Source organism: Mobula birostris, chromosome 3 (genome assembly GCF_030028105.1).
Source record: "Mobula birostris isolate sMobBir1 chromosome 3, sMobBir1.hap1, whole genome shotgun sequence".
Lineage (NCBI taxonomy): Eukaryota > Metazoa > Chordata > Chondrichthyes > Myliobatiformes > Myliobatidae > Mobula > Mobula birostris.
The window spans coordinates 88,477,795-88,498,083 of record NC_092372.1 but is presented as its reverse complement, the minus strand read 5'-3'; the positions used below and the strand labels follow the sequence as shown (position 1 = coordinate 88,498,083).

The 20,289-nt window shown below is 44.0% G+C and overlaps 1 protein-coding gene across 5 annotated transcripts in view; it reads left to right on the top strand.

Annotated features, from left to right (window-relative positions):
* cc2d2a (coiled-coil and C2 domain containing 2A) overlaps positions 1 to 20,289 on the top strand; it is a 152,720-nt gene that overhangs the window by 71,208 nt on the left and 61,223 nt on the right. For all 5 annotated transcript variants that reach the window (XM_072253007.1, XM_072253006.1, XM_072253009.1 and 2 more), the window contains 5 exons: positions 2,511 to 2,667; positions 10,118 to 10,350; positions 11,575 to 11,752; positions 12,637 to 12,787; positions 19,197 to 19,344. In XM_072253007.1, the coding sequence (XP_072109108.1) occupies positions 2,511 to 2,667; positions 10,118 to 10,350; positions 11,575 to 11,752; positions 12,637 to 12,787; positions 19,197 to 19,344 (867 nt within the window). The remainder of the gene's footprint in view (positions 1 to 2,510; positions 2,668 to 10,117; positions 10,351 to 11,574; positions 11,753 to 12,636; positions 12,788 to 19,196; positions 19,345 to 20,289) is intronic.

Sequence of the window (20,289 nt, the reverse complement as noted above, 5' to 3'; positions counted from 1 at the left end):
TCACCGTTTTGTCTGCCTTCAAAACTGGAACAATAGGAGCCACCCTCCTTGAAAGCTGGACGGACTCAATAATGCCCAGCCTCTGTAAACATTCCAGCTCCTCCTCGACTTTGCCTTTTATGGCATAGGGCACCGACCTGGGCTTATAAAAATGAAGTGTAGCCTCAGGGTCGACATGGAGTTTCACTGTCACGCCTTTCAGTGTTCCTAGCTCCTCCCTGAAAACGTCACTGTACCGCTGCGGAATGTCCTCCGTCATGTGTGTATACTTAATTTCATGCCAGTTTAGCCAGATTTTGCGAAGCCAATCTCAACCCAAAAGACTGGGCCCCCTGCCCTTAGCTATCACGAGCCTGGCTTCAGCCTTCTGACCCCCAGCTGAAATGTCCACATATAACACCCCTAAATGAGGTATGGGCTGCCCCGTATAGGTCCTAAGTTTGAGCTTTGACGGTCTGATGAGAGGCAGGTTGGACCCCCATGTCCTCCTGTAGGTCTCCTCACTAATGACCGATGCAGTAGCCCCTGAATCAATCTCAAACATGTCCTTTCCCCTGGCAGTGACTGTGGCATAATATGGTTCAGGTGGTTCCTCATCTGTTTCCACTGCAAACATGTCGTAGGCACACGCTGCCTCTTCATCTGTTTCTTCTAGATGGTGTGTGGCTGCCTGGGCCTGTTGAGCTTTCCCCTGCCCAGGCTGAATCTTACCCTTTGAATTTAGATTAGATTAGATTATGAGGACACGCAGTCCTCTTTTATTGTCACTTAGTAATGCATGCATTAAGAAATGATACAATATTCCTCCGGTGTGATATCACAGAAACACAGGACAGACCAAGACTGAAAAACTAACAAAAATCACATAATTATATCATATAGTTACAACAGTGCAACAATACTATAACTTGATGAAGAACAGGCCATGGCACAGTAAAAAAGTTCAAAGTCTGTCAAATGTCCCGTATCTCACGCAGACGGGAGAAGGAAGAAAACTCTCCCTGCCATGCCCGACCATAGTCTGACTCTGAGTCGTCCGAAAACTTCGAGCCTCCGATCAGCCCTCCGACACCGAGTACCGAGCACCATCTCTATCTGAACGCTTCAACCTCAGCCTCGGTCACCAGTAGCAGGCAAAGCCGGGGATTTTGGGGCCTTCCCTCTGGAAGATTCTCGATCGCACAGTAACAATGGCAGCGAACCGGCATTTCAGAAATTTCTCCAGATGTTCCTCTGTGCTTTCACGTCTGTCTCCATCAAATCAGAATTGTCCACGGCCCCTATTTAACAGATACGATATCATTTCACCAGAGAGCTGCGTGGCGCTGCCATCTTCTCCTCCCGTCTCTTCTGCACTTTTTAGCTAATGTCCCTTTTTGCTACAAGCATGGCAGACAGTGTCTTTGAATTTGCAATCATTTGCATAGTGCGTCCCTCCACACCGGAAACATTCCACCCACTTTACCTGTTTGCCAGTCTCCCTCCCGACTTGGTGCACTGCCGCCGACTGCGACCCCCCAATGTCCTTTCTGGATATCTTTGACATTATTAGCAGCCATCTCCATGCCTTGGGCAATCGCTAAGGCTTTCTTGAAAGTCAACGGTGGGGTTTCCCCTAACAGGCAGCATTGTATGTCGTCATTATTAATGCCGCATACCAATCTATCACAGAGCATGTCATCCAACACCGCTCTGAAATTACAATGCTCCGACAGCTGCCAAAGCTCGGCCACAAAATTGGCCACAGACTGACCTGGCTTCCTGAAACGGCTGTGAAACTTACACCGCTGGACTATCACAGAAGGTTTCGGATTGTAGCGGTTCCCCATGAGCTTGACCAGTTCGTTATATGGAATGTCCCCAGGTTTCCGCGGTGTGGCTAAATTCCTTATTAGCTTGTAAGTCTTTGCCCCACACACACTCAGGAGAATAGAGCACTTCTTAGCCTCCTCCGTAATTCCATTAGCACAGAAAAAGTGTCCCAATCTTTCCTCATACTCCGGCCAGTCCTCATTTCCTTCTAGAAATTCCCCAATAGTTCCAAACGTAGCCATCTGAAACACGAAGCTCCCGTTTGAAAATCATGCCGATACATTCACAAAACCAGTTCACCTCATCGCCAAAAATATGTGGTAACATCTACCTTGAAAAAGGTACACTCGACAACTTCATGCCCAAGAAACAACTTTATCTCGAATTTCAAAACCGTTACAGAGGCTTTCACAACCCATACAGCATGGCAGGCACCCTATATACAAAGCATACCAGAAGTAAAAAGAACAGAAGTAAAACCCTCCATTATCCTAATTAGTATTAACTTACTTTTAATAATGCTCACATTACAACAACTTGTAAAGGCTACTGCCAGTTATCACGTGTTTGAGCTGGTTCACCAGTGTGTCTGAAAATGAGAATTCAGATTTGGGTTTTCCAGCACTGCTCTGTAGCTATGGGCCTATTTATGTATTTAATGAACACGCAACATGTATGATTTATTATTTGTGTTACAGACAAGAGGTTAACAGGAAAGCTGATGAAGTAAGCTATGAATGTGAAATCCAGGCTGAGATTGCAGAACTTCTAGAAGACTATCAAGAAGACTATGAGAATAAGATGGAAGAATATAAAATAAAGTATGAGGAATGGAAAACCTGGAGAAAAGCAAAAGTGGGTGTTATGTTAAATTATGATTATTTTATATACAATATGCTTTGGTCAAACACCTGGTTAAAGTACCTTATTGACAATAATAAATTATGTTTGATCAAAGCAAGAATTTAATTTTACAGTGGTACTATACCAAACTAATATGCCCAGTTTCTTTTACATTCTCTGTGTTTGCACTTCTATTCTTTTGATGGATGTTTTTATGTGGATGAAATATTTACTACCAAGGCAAAGAGAAGGAATGGATACAGCTATCTGGATATTCCTCTTCTCACCCTGTCTCTTGCAAAAATGCCATCCCCTTCTCGCAATTCCTCCATTTCCGCCACATCTGCTCTTAGGATGAGGCTTTTCATTCCAGGACCAAGGAGATGTCCTTATTTAAAGAAAGGGGCTTCTCTTCCTCCACCATCAACTCTGCTCTCAAACACATCTCTCCCATTTCACGCACATCTGCTCTCACCCCATCCTCCCGCCACCCCACTAGGAATAGGGTTCCCCTTGTCCTCACCTACCACCCCACGAGCCTCCGGGTCCAACATATAATTCTCTGTAACTTCCGCCACCTCCAACGGGATCTCACCACTAAGCACATCTTTCCCTCCCCCCACCACCCCCCCGGCTTTCCGCAGGGGTCGCTCCCTACGCAACTCCCTTGTCCATTCGTCCCCCCCCCATCCCTCGCCACCGATCTCCCTCCTGGCACTTATCCTTGTAAGTGGAACAAGTGCTACACATGCCCTTACACTTCCTCCCTCACTACCATCCAGGGCCCCAGACAGTCCTTCCAGGTGAGGCGACATTTCACCTGTGAGTCGGCTGGGGTGATGTACTGCGTCCGGTGCTCCCGATGTGGCCTTCTATATATTGGCGAGACCCAGCGTAGACTGGGAGACCATTTCGCTGAACACCTACGCTTTGTCCACAGGATCTCCCAATGGCCACACATTTTAATTCCACGTCCCATTCCCATTCTGATATGTCTATCCACGGCCTCCTCTACTGTAAAGATGAAGCCACACTCAGGTTGGAGGTTGGAGGAACAACACCTTATATCCCGTCTGGGTAGCCTCCAACCTAATGGCATGAACATTGACTTCTCTAACTTCCGTTAATGCCCCACCTCCCCCTCGTACCCCATCAGATATTTATTTATTTATTATTTATATATATATTTGTGTATTCTTTTTCTCTCTCTCCTTTTTCTTCCCCTGTCTCTCTCACTATACTCCTTGCCCATCCTCTGGGCTTCCCCCCTCCTCCTTTCTTTCTCTCTAGGCCTCCTGTCCCATGATTCTCTCGTATCCCTTTTGCCAAAGAACTGTCCAGCTCTTGGCTCCATCCCTCCCCCTCCTGTCTTCTCCTATCATTTCGGATCTCTCCCTCCCCCTCCCACTTTCAAATCTCTTACTAGCTCTTCTTTCAGTTAGTCTTGACGAAGGGTCTCGGCCTGAAACGTCGACTGTACCTCTTCCTAGAGATTGCTGCTTGGCCTGCTGTGTTCACCACCAAATTTTATGTGTGTTGCAAGGAATTGATATTCCTTTTCTCAGAGCAATTAATTTCATATTGAAACTAAACTGCAGTTGCAGGAAATGTGAAATAAAATCATTGGTTGCTGGAAGTGCTCAGCAGATCAGACAGCATCTTTTCAAAGAGAAACTGAGGTAAAGTTTCAAGTCAAGAACCATTTATTCGATAATTATCTGTCTTGGCACCTATGTAAAACTATAATAATAAATTTAGAAACATAGAAAACCTACAGCATAATACAGGCCCTTCGGTCCACAAAGCTGTGCTGAACATTTCCTTACCTTAGAATTTACCTCAGGTTAACCATAGCCCTCTATTTTTCTAAGCTCCATGTACCTATCCAGGAGTCTCTTAAGAGACCCTATTGTATCCACCTTCACCACTGTTGCTGGCAGCCCATTCCATGCACTCGCTGCTCTCTGCGTAAAAAAACTTACCCCTGACATCTCCTGTGCACCTACTTCCAAGCACCTTAAAACTGTGCCCTCTCATGCTAGCAATTTCAGCCCTGGGAAAAAGCCTCTGACTGTCCACATAATCAATGCCTCTCATCATCTTATACACCTCTATCAGGTCACCTCTCATCCTCCGTTGCGCCAACATTACCTCTCAGCTCCTAAATTCAATTCCACGATTGATGAAAGCCAATACACTGTATGCCTTCTTAACCACAGAGTCAACCTGCACGGCTGCTTTGAGTGTCTTATGAACTCGGACCCCAAGATCCTTCTGATCCTCCACACTGCCAAGAGTCTTACCACTAATACTACATTCTACCATCATATTTGACCTACCAAAATGAACCACCTCACACTTATCTTAGTTGAACTCCATCTGCCACTTCTCAGGCCCGTTTCGCATCCTGTCGATGTCCCACTGTAACCTCTGACAGCCCTCCACACGATCCACAACACCCCGAACCTTTGTGTCATCAACAAATTTACTAACCCATCCCTCCACTTCCTCATCCAGGTCTTTTATAAAAATCACAAAGAGTAGGGGTACCAGAACAGATCCCTGAGGCACACCACTGGTCACCGACCACCATGCAGTATATGACCTGTCTACAACCACACTTTGCCTTCCATGAGCAAGCCAATTCAATGCAATGTTCCCTTGGATCCCATGCCTCCTTACTTTCTCAATAAGGCTTGCATGGGGTACCTTGTCAAATGCCTTGCTGAAGTCCATATACACTACATCTACTGCTCTACCTTCATCAATGTGTTTAGTCACATCGTCAAAAAATTCAGTCAGGATCATAAAGCATGACCTGCCTTTGACAAAGCCGTGCTGACTATTTCTAATCATATTATGTCTCTCCAAATGTTCATAAGTCCTTCCTCTCAGTATCTTCTCCATCAAGTTACCAACCACTGAAGTCAGACTCACTGGACTATAATTTCCTCGGCTATCTCTACTCCCTTTCTTGAATAAGGGAACAACATCTGCAACCCTCTAATCCTCCAATCCTCTGGAACTTCTCCTGTCCCATTGATGATGCAAAGATCATCGCCAGAGGCTCAGCAATCTCCTCCCTCATCTCCCACAGTAGCCTGGGTGCATCTCATCCAGTCTGGTGTCTTATCCAACTTGATGATGCTTTCCAAAAGTTCCAGCACATCCTCTTCCTTAATATCTACATTCTGAAGCTTTTCAGTCCACTGCAAGTCATCCCTACAATTGCCAAGATCCTTTCTGTAGTGAAAACTGAAGCAAAGTATTTATTAGTTACCTCTGCTATCTCTTCCTGTTTCATACTCACTTTTCCACTGTCACACTTGATTGGTCCTATTCTCTCATGTCTTATCCTCTTGCTCTTCACATAATTGTAGAATGCCTTGGGGATTTGTTAATCCTGTCTGCCAAGGCCTTCTCATGGACCCTTCTGGCTCTCCTAATTTCATTCTTAAACTCCTTCCTGCTAGCCTTATAATCTTCTGGATCTCTATCATTACCTAGTTTTTTGATCCTTTCATAAGCTTTTCTTTCCTTCTTGACTAGATTTACAACAGCCTTTGTGCACCATGGTTCCTGTACCCTACCATTCTTTCTCTGTCTCATTGGAACATACCTATGCAAAACTCCATGCAAAGATCCCCTGAACATTTGCCACATTTCTTCCATACATTTCCCTGAGAACATCTGTCCCCAATTTATGCTTCCAAGTTCCTGCCTGATAGCCTCATATTTCCCCTTACTCCAATTAAACGCTTTCATGACTTGTCTGTTCCTATCCCTCTCCAATGCTATGGTAAGGGAGATAGAATTGTAATGATTATCTCCAAAATACTCTCCCAGGTTCATTTCCCAATACCAAATCAAGTACAGCCTCTCCTCTTGTAGACTTACCTACATATTGTATCAGGAAACCTTCCTGAACACACTTGACAAACTCCACCCCATCTAAACCCCTCGCTGTAGGGAGATGCCAATCAATATTTGGGAAATCAAAATCTCCCACCATGACAACCCTGTTATTATTACACCTTTCCAGAATCTGTCTCCCTCTCTGCTTCTCAATGTCCCTGTTACTATTGGGTGGTCTGTAAAAAAACACCCAGTAGAGTTATTGACCCCTTCCTGTTCCTAACTTCCACCCACAGAGACTCAGTAGACAATCCCTCCATGATTTCTTCCTTTTCTGCAGCCGTGACACTATCTCTGATTAGCAGTGCCACACCCCCACCTCTTTTACCTCCTTCCCTGTCCTTTCTGAAACATCTAAAGCCTGGCACACAAAGTCACCATTTCTGCCCCTGAGCTATCCAAGTCTCAGTAATGGCCACAACATCATAGCTCCAAGTACTGATGCACACTGTAAGCTTTGTTCATGATACTCCTCGCATTAAAATAGACACATCTCAAACCATCCGTCTGAGTGCGTCCCTTCTCTATCACCCGTCTATCCTCCCTCTCGTACTGTCTCCAAGCTTTCTCTATTTGTGAGCCAACTGCCCCTTCCTCCATCACTTCAGTTCGGTTCCCGCCGCCCAGCAATTCTAGTTTAAACTCTCCCCAGTAGCCTTAGCAAACCTCCCGGCCAGGATATTGGTCCCCCTGGGATTCAAGTGCAACCCGTCCTTTTTGTTCAGGTCACCCCTGCCCCAAAAGAGGTCCCAATGATCCAGAAATCTGAATCCCTGCCCCCTTCTCCAATCCCTCAGCCACGCATTTATCCTCCACCTCACTCTATTCCTATACTCACTGTCGCATGGCACAGGCAGTAATCCCGAGATGACTACCTTTGTGGTCCTGCTTCTCAACTTCCTTCCTAACCCCCTGCAGTCTGCTTTCAGGACCTCCTCCCTTTTCCTACCTATGTTGTTGGTACCAATATATACCACGACCTCTGGCTGTTCTTCCCACTTCAGGATATCATGGACGCGATCAGAAACATCCTGGACCCTGGCACCTGGGAGGCAAACTGCCATCCATGCTTCTTTCCTGCATCCACAGACTCGCCTACCTGACCCCCTAAATATAGAGTCCCCTGTCACTGCTGCCATCCTCTTCCTTTCCCTACCCTTCTGAGCTACAGGGCCAGACTCTGCCAGAGGCACGGCCACTGTTGCTTCCCCCAGGTAGGCCGCTCCCCCCCCCCCCCCAACTGTACTCAAACAGGAATACTTATTGTTAAGGGGTACAAACACAGTATTACTCTCTAGCATCTGACTCCTGCCCTTCGCTGTCCTGACTGTTACCCACTTATCTGTCTCTCGAGGCCCCGGTGTGACTACTTGCCGAAAGCTCCTATCTATCACCTCCTCACTCTCTCTGATCAGATGAAGGTCATCGAGCTGCATCTCCAGTTCCCTAACATGGTCCCTGAGGAGCTGCAGCTCAATGCACCTGGCACAGATGTGGCTGTCCAGGAGGCTGGGAGTCTCCTGGACTTCCCTCATCTGACACTGAGCGCAGAACATCGGCCTCACACACATACTTCCTGTCTGTATTCTACACAGGTAACCTACCTCACCTCAACCTATTATCGCTGTAGCCCCGTTGAACCAAAGCCCTCCTACTCTGTTGCCCACTCTATAAAGCTATCTCCTTTTAAACTCTTTTCGCCGTTCTACCTGGCTGACGTCCACGTGCTTGTGCAGTCGTACCCCGATCAAACCACTGAAGAAATAACCGCTGAAATAAATTTGATGGACAGCACAGGATGAGGAAATGAAATACAATCAGAAAATGTTGGAAATATGAACTATCTTTTTCTCTCCACAGATGTTGTTTGGCTTGCTGAGTATTTCCAGCCTTCTGTTGTTTAGAACATAGAATTGTACAGCACAGGAACAAGCCTTTCAGCCCATGATATTGTGTCAAACAGACTCAGCTAATGGCACCTAATCCCTTCTGTTGATACAGAATCCATATTCATATGCCTATCTCTAAGAGGCTCTTAAATGCCCCTATTTTTCTCCACTACCACTCCTGGGGGCACATTCCAGGCACCCACCATGCTCTGTTAAAAATAAAGCTGCCTAGATCACCATCAAAACATTGAGTTCAGTCACTTCGGTTTTCTCTGGAGCCTGGACCGCACCCCACCCCCCTCTCCTTGATGCATGCCATGAACTATGTATTTTTCCTTTACGTTTGATATATGAAAGGACAACACCTCACACTTGCCTGGATTAAACATCATCTGCCATTTCTCCATTCACATCTGCAACTGGTCTATAGCTCACAGAATCCTTTGGCAACCTTCAGCATTATCCACAAGGTCACCAATCTTTGTGTCATCTGCAGACTTACCAACCCACCCATCCACATGTTCATCAAAGTCATTTATATACCTCACAAACAGCAGAGGTCCTGGTATGAATCCACACAGAACACCACTTCCAAGTAGAATGAGACTCATCAACCACGACCCTCTATCTTCCATGGACAAGCCAATTATGCATTCAAATGGCCAATTTTCTGCCGATCCCATGCATCTTAGTGTTTTGTGTAAGCTTTCCATGAGGGACCTTGTCAAATATCGTACTAAAATCCTTGTAAGCTACCTTTATTGTTCACCTTCATCACCACCTCAAAAGATATTCAGTCAGCTAAGTAAGACATGACCTGCCCCACACAAAGCTATACTAACTATCCCTCATTAGTTATGCTTTTCAAAGTTAAAAGTACATTTATTATCGAACTGTGTATACATTATACAACCTTGAGATTTGTTTCCTAACAGGCAAGTACAAAACAAAGAAACCCAAAAGAACCCATTTTTAAAGGAGAAGACCGTCAACCATCCAATGTGTAGAGAAACAAAAACCGTGCAGACAATAAACGCAAGCAAATAGTGTTCTGAGATGAAGTTCACGGAGAGTCCGTCAGACAGTTCAGAGCAGTGATCTGAACCGGCCCATCCCTTGCCTCAGGTCCCGACAGCCTGACCTCTTCAATCTGGCCCAGCGCCTAGATCACCATCAAAACATTGAGTTCAGTCACTTCGGTTTTCTCTGGAGCCTGGACCGCACTGCCTCGATTCAGCCTGGACTCGACCTTTCCAATTCGGCCCCATAAATCCAAATGCTCATAAATCCTGTCCCAAGAATAGCTTCCCCAGCGCTTTTTCTTTCACTTTTTTTTAACTCCCATTTCAACAATCCCAGTTAATACAAGAACTGGAAATAATAACATTTTCCAGTTTTCTGTTCTAGTTGATTGAAAATCAAATACAGCTGGTATAAACATCACGGCCTGATATTCTCCCTCTATCGGACTTCTACAACTGCCTCTTTGGTCTGTTCACAACAATCATTTTAGAAACTCTAAGCAGATATTTGTATTTAATTTAGAAAAAGGGAGTTTGAAATAGTAATCCTTGATAACATGTTACAAAACAAACCTAGTTGATATAGGTATCGATCGATTATAACTGAGAATTAAGCTTGGCTTTGTTTATTGGCAGAAAGCAAAGAAAAGGAAGAAGAAGAATGCAGGTGAGCAGCAGACTGACACAGAGGAGAGTTTGATGGTTGAAGAACTTTCAAAGCCTGATCCTCCAGAGCCAGTTGATTCTTCAGTCATAGAGCAGCAAGTCCGAGAAAGAGCCACCAGAATTTATCGGAAACCAGGAGAACCCATCCTGTCCCCTGAACTGAGCATGGCAGCTACTGTAACACCCACCAGCCAGTGCCCAAGGTAGGCCGTATTAGTAATATTAAGTGAGTGGTATGTCTGACACAACCAAGAGCGGATAAGCTGAAGGATTATGCTACAGTGCTAAGAATTTGAACTGAAATATCTCTGTCACCTATTTAAAACTATTAACGTCTGAGCACACTGGCCTAGAAATCTGTTTGTACAGCTTCCAAACAATGGTGCTGTGCAGTCACAAATTAGCTTCCTCGAGAGTATGGCAGTATGGCAATTCTGTACATTTGCCTTGGAGCCAGAATGCATCAATTTTTGTTAATGTATGATGTGGTTCACTCTATCAGCAAATTGGGAATTGCCAAGAATGCAAAACCTCCTCCCTGTCCCCCCCACTCCCCGTCCCCCCCTCCTCCCCTCCTCCCCATCATCCCCCTCTCCCCATCCCCCACACTCCCTATCCCACCTCCCCCTCTCCATCCCTCCCGCTCACTGTTCCCCCCTCCTCCCCGTCCTGCCCCCCCCAACTCGTCATCCTGCCCCCCCAATCCGTGTCCCCACATCAGGCCTCAGAAGGAATGCAGACTTCCCAAAATTGAACATGTATAAAGTGCATTCATGGTGTAAGAAGAACACCCTGGCAGCCTTCTGCTAGAAGCACATGCTGTAGCCTTGATCTGTTTTTCCTTTCCACCAAGAATATTCCTACTATGGCATTGTTCTTTAGCCTGTCAAAATTTTGTACATTTCAATGTGATCACCTTTCATTCTTCTAAGCTCAGTAGGCACATTCTGATTAATTTCTCCTCATAAAATAACTTGCCAACCAGTAATTTGTAAATCTGATAAAAACAAAAGAGAAAAATCTGCAAATCTATTTGATAGTTGGCATTCTCTAATTTTGCTACTATATTTGGCAAGCATTTCAAATTATAATTTGATTTTCCTGTAGTTAGTTCTTTGTGTATTCTGCCTTATCTGTAAATTTTTGGTGAACTCTTGTGAAAATAAATAAAAAATAAATAAATAGATAGATAGATAGAGAAGTATTTGAAAAAGACCTTTTTGCTTTTCCACCCAGTGTAGAATGCTGAATTTAGTTGAAGCCATGACATTGTTCCACTTTATTTCAAGTATATGTATATCGAGAAATCATTCCCCTCCTCTGTGTTACTAAGTATTCCAAGTGTGCTTCCAGTAAAGTTGACTGAACATGCAGGAATGGAAGTTTAAAATGCAGTTTGAAAGCAAATTATTTATTTTCTTCTCCAGAGGGGAGCAACTGCGAAGACTGGATGTGCAAAGATGCACACTGTTTGCTAAAGTTCTCTTTAACAACAAAGAGGTATCCAGGACAAGTAGCCGAACATTGGACGCTGATTTTAGAATTCATTTTGGACAGATCTTCAACATGCAAATAGTCAACTGGCCAGAAAGTATAAAGATTCAGGTATTTTTACAAGGGTGCCTCCTTTGGCCCAACTAATGCTCTTAAAGTTGATAATTATTTAAATATTGATCAGGCAATTTGTTCATATGTGGTTTATATTGCTGCTGAGGCATTCTTTTTGTAATTCGTTCCAACCAGGAACTTCATCAAACAGGTAAAACAGTTTCTCCATATGTACTTTATAAATCTACTGAGCCATTTGAGTTGAAGACCTCACAGCAACATCTCTCTGATGAGATGTAATGCTCCACCATTGGTGACAAGGTCTCAGGTAGTGGATCCTGAGACGTGGCATAGATTAGGAGTAATCTAGCCCATTGAGCTCAAGTAAAGTAGGAAACTGGTAACAAACCACTTACCTGTACTTTTTATCAAGATGATGATTCCAGTCAATTGAACAGGAAAGTGCTAGATGTGCTGTTCTGTTGAAGACTAAGAGACTGGACCTGATTTACAGCAGGCTCCTCAGTTTGTGATGTTTGTGCTTCGCCCCTGATTCAGTACTGAGTCCAGCAGCGGAGTGGGGTTGGGTGGGTGTCAGGTGCACTAGCATCTGACCTCCTGCACATTCCTGAGTTCCACATTGCAGTGCAGAGGCAACCAAACCCATGTAAGTGCAGCTGGCAGGTGCTCCTATATGGAGTCGGCAGCTGATGGACAGTATGAGCTGGCCAAGTTTATTACATGAGTTACATGACTTAGTCAAGTTTATTATATTCCCGTGTTGTGCACTGAATGTCTGTAACCCCACTGTTCCCATTTTTAAAAAAAGTATAGGGTGCTGACTTTCAATGAAGTTTTAAAATGATGTAACTTAATTAAGTTTCTTAAATTATTATATTGCTTGTTTCAATGTTTGTGCATTTCTTCTAACTCCCCTACAGATATTTGAATCTGTTGGAACAAATACCACGAAGGTAGAAATCTTTGTTCCCATCCCAGAAACCAGCATCCTCACAGGGAGTGCCCCAGTTGAGGAAATCGAATTTAGCAGTGATCATCGTGTGATGTTTGACCATGAAGGCGTTGGCAGTGGTAAGTTTCAAATGCAAAATTTTAAATCCTTAAGAATTTTATTCAATGAGGAAAAATGTTCACATTGGTGTCGTTTCACTCTTGCCCATTGCCTCAATCCCACCTCCCCTCATTCTGGCTAAGAATTTTCATTGAAGTAGGCCTACGGGGTAGGAAAAGTACTGCACTTTGCCAAATATATCAAAATCTGGAAACTGGGTTCATTTTTCCCCAATAACAATATTCGTGTTGTTTTATGAGCCTTCAGAAACGTCTGTAACTCTGACTAATGGAATAACACAACACCACTGTAAAGTCCATGACTTTTCCCCACTCTAGGGCACAGCCTCCCACTTCCATCCTCTCAGGCCCTGCTGATCATTTCGTCTCCCATCAGAGCAAAAAAAAAACAATTTGCTAGAAGAACTCGCGTGGTCGAGCAGCATCTGTGGGAAGAAAGGAAATTTTGCTGTTGCGGGTGAAAACATTGCATCACGAACCTTAAGGGTTATAATTCTCTATAAGAGCCCTGATCGCCATCTATTCACCCTCTATTTGGCACTTACTAAAGCACAGTTCTTGACCATTGGACTCAATTCTTCCGGACAATTTCTCCCTTCCTCCACACCATCCCCTTCGCTCAAAGAAAGGTCACAATCTTGCTCATCTGCCCACTATCCCTCCTCCTCCACCTCGTCACTCTTCTGGAAAAAAAATGCTTATCAAGTGGCTGGAGCTCTCTGGGAAAGTTTAATTTAACTTAAAAAAAAATCAAGAATGTTTGCCCACCAGAAGAATGTTTTGATCCAGATGATTGTAACTTTTCTGAAAGAGGTAGCGGTAGAGATTATGGAGGTATTAGTAAATATCTTTCAAGAATCATTGGACTCAGACATGATTCCGGAGGACAAGAATATTGCAAATGTCACTCCACTCTTTAAGAAAGGAAGGAAGCAGCAGAAAGAAAATTATAGACCAATTAGCCTGACCTCAGCAGTTGGGAAGATGTTGGAGTCAATTGTTAAGGATGAGGTTATGAAGTACTTGGTGACACAGGACAAGATAGGACAAAGTCAGCATGGTTTCCTTCAGGGAAAATCTCACCTGACAGACCTGTTGGAATTCTGTGAGGAGATTACAAGTAGATAGATAAAGGGGATGTAGTGGATGTTGTTTATTTGGATTTTTGAAAGGCCTTTGACATGGGGCCTTACATGAGGCTGCTACCAAGTTAAGAGCCCGTGGTATTACAGAAAAGTTAGTAGCATTGTTAGAGTATTGATTGATTGGTAGAAAGCAGCAAGTGGGGAAAAAAAGTATTCTTTTCTGGTTGGCTGCCAGTGACTAGTGGGTGCTCTGCAAGGGTTGGTGTTGGGACTGCTTTTTTTATGCTGTATGTTAATGATTTAGGTAATGGAATAGATGGCCTAGTTGCCAGGTTTGCAGATATACAAAGACTGGTGGAGGGTCATAGTCATAGACATACTTTATTGATCCCGGGGGAAATTGGTTTTCGTTACAGTTGCACCATAAATAATAAATAGTAATAAAACCATAAATAGGTAAATAGTAATATGAAAATTATGCTAGTAAATTATGAAATAAGTCCAGGACCAGCCTATTGGCTCAGGGTGTCTGACCCTCCAAGGGAGGAGTTGTAAAGTTTGATGGCCACAGGCAGGAATGACTTCCTATGACGCTCTGTGTTGCATCTCAGTGGAATGAGTCTCTGGCTGAACGTACTCCTGTGCCCAACCAGTACATTATGTAGTGGATGGGAGACATTGTCCAAGATGGCATGCAACTTGGAGAGCATCCTCTTTTCAGACACCACCGTGAGAGAGTCCAGTTCCATCCCCACAACATCACTGGCCTTACGAATGAGTTTGTTAACTCTGTTGGTGTCTGCCACCCTCAGCCTGCTGCCCCAGCACACAACAGCAAACAGGATCGCACTGGCCACCACAGACTCATAGAACATCCTCAGCATCGTCCGGCAGATGTTAAAGGACCTCAGTCTCCTCAGGAAATAGAGACGGCTCTGACCCTTCTTGTAGACAGCCTCAGTGTTCTTTGACCAGTCCAGTTTATTGTCAATTCGTATCCCCGGGTATTTGTAGTCCTCCACCATGTCCACACGGACCCCCTGGATGGAAACAGGGGTCACCGGTACCTTAGCTCTCCTCAGGTCTACCACCAGCTCCTTAGTCTTCTTCACATTAAGCTGCAGATAATTCTGCTCACAGCATGTGACATGTAATGCTTTGGAAACGGGTAGGCTGCAGAAGGACTTCGACAGATTAGGAGAATGGGAAAGAAAGTGGCAAATGAAATATAATGCTGGAAAATGCATGGTCATGCACTCTGGTAGAAGAAATATATGTGCAGACTATTTTCTAAATGAGGAGAAAATCCAAAAATCTGACATGCAAAGGGACTTGCGAGTCCTTGTGCAGAACACTCTAAGGTTTATCTTGCAGGTTGAGTTGGTGGTGAAGAATGGAAATGCAATGTTAGCATTCGTTTCAAGAGGTCCAGAACACAAGAGCAGGGATGTGATGCTGAGGCTTCATAAGTAACTGGTGAGGCCTCACCTTGACATTGTAAACTGTTTTGGACTCCTCACCTAAGAAAAAATATGCTGGCATTGGGGAGGGTTCAGAGGAGGCTCACTAGGATGATTCTGGGAATGAAAGGGTTATCATATGAGAAACATTAGATGGCTTTGGACCTGTACTTGCTGGAATTTAGAAGGATGAGGGGAGATCTCATTGAAACTTTTCAAATGTGGAAAGACCTAGATAGAGTAGATGTGGAAAGGATGTTTCTCATGGTGGGGGAGTCGAGGACAAAAGAGTGCAGCCTCAGGCTAAAAGGGCATCCATTTAAGAATGCAGAGAAATTTCTTTAACGAGAGGATGGTGAATTTTTGGAATTTCTTACCACAGGCAGCAGTGGAGGCCAGGTTGTTGGGTGTATTTATGGCGGAGATTGATAGGTTCTTGATCGGCCATGGCATCAAAGGTTATGGGGAGAAGGCTGGGGAGTGGGGCTAGGGAGGGGAAAATAAAAGGATCAGCCATGATTAAATGGCGGAGAAAACTCGATGGGTCATATGGCCTAATTCTGCTCCTATGTCTTATGGTCTTTTGCTGCCTGAAATATTATCCTAGTATTTTTCTTCTAAGTAGAGAATCTTTATAACTCTATAATGGTTTTTGTTGTTCCGTGGGAAAATATTGATTGATTCTTTTTCACAATCTTTGTTGTCTTCTCCTGCAATTTCATTGAATTTTTAATAACTACTTTATCTCATTGGAGTTTCGAAAGTTTCTCAATACACAGGATGGGCCAGACTGCCGATTTGGAGAAGGCAAAAGGTTGGGGTCTGTGTTCCATGATAAATTTTTTTGTGGTGTTCAGATGCAGTAAACTTGTCACACTCTCGTTCCCCTGACCTGGAACATCTAACGATTAAGTGCAACTGTTCTACTTACCCAGAGAGTTCTCCTCCGTGACCCTGACCGCAGTTTACATACCAACAAATGCCGAAGTTCATCTGACACTCGAGATACTGAATGCTGCCATCACCAGACAAGAAATAGCCCACTTCAACACATGTCAAATCATAGTTGGGGTCTTCAATCAGGCGTGTTTGAAGAAATAACTGCCCAATCTTCATCAACAAATAACCTATTGCACCACAGGACCCAGCACACTCAACCACTGCTATACTACGATTAGGAGTGCCTATCATTCCATGCCTAGGCCGCTTTTGAGAAATCTGATCACTTGACTGTCCTCTTCCTACCCACATACAGGCAAAATCTAAACAGCAAGGCTCCAGAGGTAGGGACATCAAAGAGGTGGTCAATGGACTGGGCCATGGTCAAGGACTCATCAGACAATCTGAATGAATGCATCACAGTTGTCGTGGACTTTATAAAAACAGTCATAGATGAGTGCATCCACACAAGATGAGTGTGTCTCCTGTTTCCATCCAGGGGGTCAGTGTGGACATGGTGGAGGATTACAAATATCTGGGGATATGAATTGACAATAAACTGGACTGGTCAAAGAACACTGAGGCTGTCTACAAGAAGGGTCAGAGCCGTCTCTATTTCCTGAGGAGACTGAGGTCCTCTAACATCTGTCGGACGATGCTGAGGATGTTCTACAAGTCTGTGGTGGCCAGTGCTATCATGTTTACTGTTGTGTGCTGGGGCAGCAGGCTGAGGGTAGCAAACACCAACAGAATCAACAAACTCATTCGTAAGGCCAGTGATGTTGTGGGGATGGAACTGGACTCTCTCACGGTGGTGTCTGAAAAGAGGATGCTGTCCAAGTTGCATGCCATCTTGGTCAATGTCTCCCATCCACTACATAATATACTGGGTGGGCACAGGAGTACATTCAGCCAGAGACTCAGTCCACCAAGATGCAACACTGAGCGTCATAGGAAGTCATTCCTGCCCGTGGCCATCAAACTTTGCAACTCCTCCCTTGGCTCACCCTGAGCCAATAGGCTGGTCCTGGACTTATTTCCTGGCATAATTTACATATTATTATTTAATTATTTGTGGTTTTATATTGCTATATCTATACTCTATTCTTGGTTGGTGCAACTGTAATGAAACCCAATTTCCCTCGGGATCAATAAAGTATGACTATGACTAAATCATTCAGACTTCCCCCAACCAGAAGCCCTAGATGAACAGCAATCTGCTGAGTGCCATTCAGGTCTGGCAACCACGTAAGTTACAAGAGGTCAAGGAGTGATCTCCAGAAATCCATCTCGTGTGTGAATTGCCAATTACAGACTAAACTTGACTTGCTGAAAGATGCTCAACCACAGTGGCAGGGCTTGAATGCTATTATCTCGTACAAAGTGAAATCAGTCAACAGAGTGACAACACGGCTTTGCTCCCAAATGAGCTCAATGCCTTCTATGGTCATTTTGACCATCAAAACATGGAAGAACCTTCAGGAAATCCCACAGCTCCCGATGACCCCATGATTTCAGTCTCTGAGGCCAGCGTGAAAGCATCCTTCGTGAGGGTGAACCCACAGAAGGTATCCGGCACATTGAGATATCTAGCTGAGTACTCAAGTCCTTTGCCGATTGACTGGTGTTCACCGATATCTTTAACCTCTTGGTTCAGAAGTTGAGGTATCCACCTGTTTCAAGCAGGCTTTTTGTATACCGGTGCCTAAGAAGAACATGGTAACCTGCTGTAATGACTATAGTCATGGTGAAGTGCTTTGCGAGGTGGGTGATGAACATATCAACTCCTGCCTGAGAAGTGACTTGGATCCGCTCCCATTTGCCTACTGTCACAAAAGGTCCACAGCAAATGCCATTCTATTTTTCCCTTCACTCAACCCTGGAACATCTGGATTGTAAGATGCGTACATCAGGATGCTCGTTACAGCTCAGCACTTAATACCATCATCCGTTCAGAACTAATCAGTAAGTTTCCAGTCCTGGGCCTCTCCACCTCCTTGTGCAGTTGGATCCTCAATTTCCTCACTTGCAGACTCCAGTCTATTCAGATCAGCAACAACATCTCCTCCACGACCTCCATCAGTGCAGATCACCAAAGGTTGTGTGCTTAGCCCCCTGCTCTACCTGCTTTGTACTTACAACTGTGAGGCTAAGAAGAGCTGTAATGCCATATTCAAGCTTGCTGATGACATCACTGTTGTTGGTCAAAGAAAAGGTTATGAAGAATCAGCATATAGGAGGGAGATTGAAAATCTGGCTGAGTCGTGCCACAACAACAACCTCTTTTTCAATGTCAGAAAGACCAAGGAGCTGATTATTGACTAAAGAACTGTTATGTTTTGTAACTCCAAAGCATAAATATAATTTAAAGGAAAAGATAGAGAGTCTGAAAGATGCAAGTCTAACTTTGCTCTCTTCTCACTGCTGCTATCAGGAAGAAGGTACAGGAACCCCCAGACCCACACCACCAGGTTTGGGAACAGTTATTACCCCTCAGTTTCTTGAACCCATCGTTGAACTGTTCCCACAACCTGCAGACTTACTTTCAAGGACACCATCTCGTGTTCTTGATATTTATTTCTCATTTGTTATTATTTTTTTTCTTTTGTATTTGCTCCATTTGTTGTCTTTTGCACACGAGTTGCTTGTCTGTCCCACTGGGTGCGGTCTTTCATTGATTCTATTGTGCTTATTATATTTACTGTGTATGCCCAGAAGACAACAAATCTCAGGGTTGTATATGGTGACATATATGTACATTGATTAAAAAATTCACTTTAAAGTTTAAGTATGAGAAATTATTATTCGCAACCAAATGGATAGAAGAACCAAATACCTATTGCACTTGAAAGGCTGCTTCATGCTACGTTAACTTAATCCACTAGTTTCTAGAGAAGTAATCAATCTTATTCTTATTGGTTTCAGGTGTGCCATTTTCCTTTGAAGCTGATGGAAGCAATCAGTTGATCCTGTTGACCTCTGGCAAACTAGCTTGCAGTGTCTCCTGGGCAGTGGGTGAAGATGGTGTGCCACTGGTGCCTCCAATGCTTCAGCAAAATTATGGTATTCAAAGGTAAAAGATTCAGCTTAGTCTGAAATATTGTCTAATTTAGAGGCAAAATTAGCTCCTGATTTGGGTTATCCTCTGCTATTGAGCAACTCGCTGAGGGGGGAGACCTGCAATACTTGAAGTTCTTAATGTCAAGCAGTGTCTTGTGATCATAAAAATAATGTTTAAAAAAGACAAAAGCAACTTTGGTTGGCCCTGGAGAGGCTGATATTTCTGAGTGTCCGCCATCTTACTAGAATTTAATGCTTTCTTTGAATTATTGTTCAAAGTTCAAGAGTTCAAAGTAAATTTATTGTCAAAGTACATATATGTCACCATATACTACCCTGAGATTGAGTTTCTTGTGGACATTCATGGTAAATACAAGGAAACACAATAGAATCGATGAAAAACCACACACAAGATGGACAAACAGCCAGTGTGTAAAAGGTAACAAGCTGTGCAAATATGAAAGGGAAAAAAAACCACGAAATAAATAAATAAATAAATAAATAAATAACTAAGCAATGAGTATTGAGGGCATGAGATGAAGAGTCCTTGAAAGTGAGTCCATCAGTTGTGAGAACAATTCAGAGATGGGGCAAGAGAAGCTGGGTGAAGTTATCCTCTCTGGTTTAAGAGCCTGACGGTTGAAGGATAATAACTTCCTGAATTTAGTGGGATGGGTTCTGGGGCTCCTGTACTTTCTTCCTGATGGCAGCAGTGAGTAGAGAGCATGGCCTGGATGGTGGGGGTTAATTAATGTTGATCCTCTCCACCTCTGATCCCCTGATGAGGACTGGTTCATGGACCTCTGGTTTCCTCCTCCTGTAGTCAATAATCAGCTGTTTAGTTTTGCTAACTTTGAGTGAGTGGTTGTTTTTTCCGGCACCATTCAGCCAAATTTTCAGTCTCCCTCCTGTATGTTGATTTGTCATTACCTTTGATTTGGCCAACAACAGCGGTGTC